Raw genomic sequence first — 1,280 nt, 5'->3', positions numbered from 1 at the left:
GAGGAAATGACTCTTGGATCACATGCGTCAATGCTTCGAACAATCTATCGGATTGCTCGGTTTCTGAGGCAATTGTTCTCTGTTCGGGCGAACTACAATCCTTCAGGTACAACGGCAACGCATGATGAGGCAACAGCTGTCAGTGGTGACGTGACAAGTGAGAGGAGCCAATCTTTGATACCCGAAATCACGCTGCGACAGATGTTACCGGGTAGATCGGAGAAAGAGAAGGTTATCAGTGGGGTGTTGAAAATCTCCAAAGAGACATTCGCCAGATTAAACATTTCTGCACCGCAAGACATTGACAGCAGCGAAAGCGCTGTGCTAAGCGGCACCAATGAGTGGAGACATCAAACAGAAGATTTGGAAGATGATTTCGACAGTGACGATGATGATATGGCGGGAATGCTAGACTAACATTTCTGCCCTGATAGGTTACGTAAAGTTCGGATTTGCACGACCAGTGTCAAGACGGGTTCAGCAGTACGCGCTAAGCTGCATGCCAACAATCGCACGCCTTCACTATCAGAAGCTGCAGTATTAGAGCAGGTGAAAAAGTCGGAGCTCGTTCTAGTGGAGGACATCACTCGGGAAAATCGCATGAGGGGTGCGATCAGCATTCGAAAAAATCATTTCGGCTGCTCATGTCGGCAAGAGTGAACAGGGCGGAACCGATATAGTTTATCCTACCTCCATAGTCACCCAATGAATGAACGAATTGCACCACCATGTATCCCCCAACTTTTTCCGAGCAGCATCTCACTCGTTCAAACCGAAGAGCATGTCCAAGCATGACCCATTCTTCGGTCTTAACAGTCTCCCTAACCCGGATCTCCGCCTCCTCCAGCTTAGACGGGTCCAACACGACCTCGCTAAGCACCCTGAAAGCAAAGTCCGTGACGCTATGAAACTCGTCCGGGCATCCCTTGACGCCGCGCATGGCGTCCTTCGTGACAGCGGCGTGGTTGCGGCAGATGGCGTTGGCGGCCTGCTTACGGTGTTGGGCGCCCTCATGGCCATCGTTGAGCACGTGCTTGCTGCGGGCCGTCTCGACGGCCAGCGACACCGGGCTCCGCGTGCGCAGGAAGGACACCGGACCGATCTGCGGCGGCAGGGCGCCGATGTGGGTTCAGTCGTCGCTCTGCAGGTACGTGGCGAGCTCCCAGGCGTCCCGCGCGGCAAACCAGCGGCATAGGTTCGGGCGGCCGTCGGCTAGCTCCAGGTTGCGCCAGAACTTGAGAGAGGAGCGCGCGCGCTCGAAGATCGTGGCTGGGGAGGAA

At 54.8% G+C, this 1,280-nt stretch overlaps 1 protein-coding gene across 1 annotated transcript; it reads right to left on the bottom strand.

Annotated features, from left to right (window-relative positions):
* Positions 1-759: 759 nt before the first annotated feature.
* CHC_T00002888001 (hypothetical protein) lies at positions 760-1,014 on the bottom strand. The gene has a single exon (XM_005714285.1). The coding sequence runs from the start codon at positions 1,012-1,014 to the stop codon at positions 760-762; it is 255 nt and encodes an 84-aa protein (XP_005714342.1).
* Between the last annotated feature and the right edge of the window lie 266 nt (positions 1,015-1,280).

This window comes from Chondrus crispus, genomic scaffold, assembly GCF_000350225.1.
Source record: "Chondrus crispus Stackhouse genomic scaffold, scaffold_16, whole genome shotgun sequence".
In the NCBI taxonomy this organism is placed as follows: Eukaryota; Rhodophyta; class Florideophyceae; order Gigartinales; family Gigartinaceae; genus Chondrus; species Chondrus crispus.
This window is presented reverse-complemented; position numbering and strand designations above follow the sequence as displayed.

What these genes read in the sequence shown, in the direction of transcription:
- CHC_T00002888001 (XM_005714285.1), bottom strand. Translation starts at nt 1,014, where the DNA reads ATGAGGGCGCCCAACACCGTAAGCAGGCCGCCAACGCCATCTGCCGCA.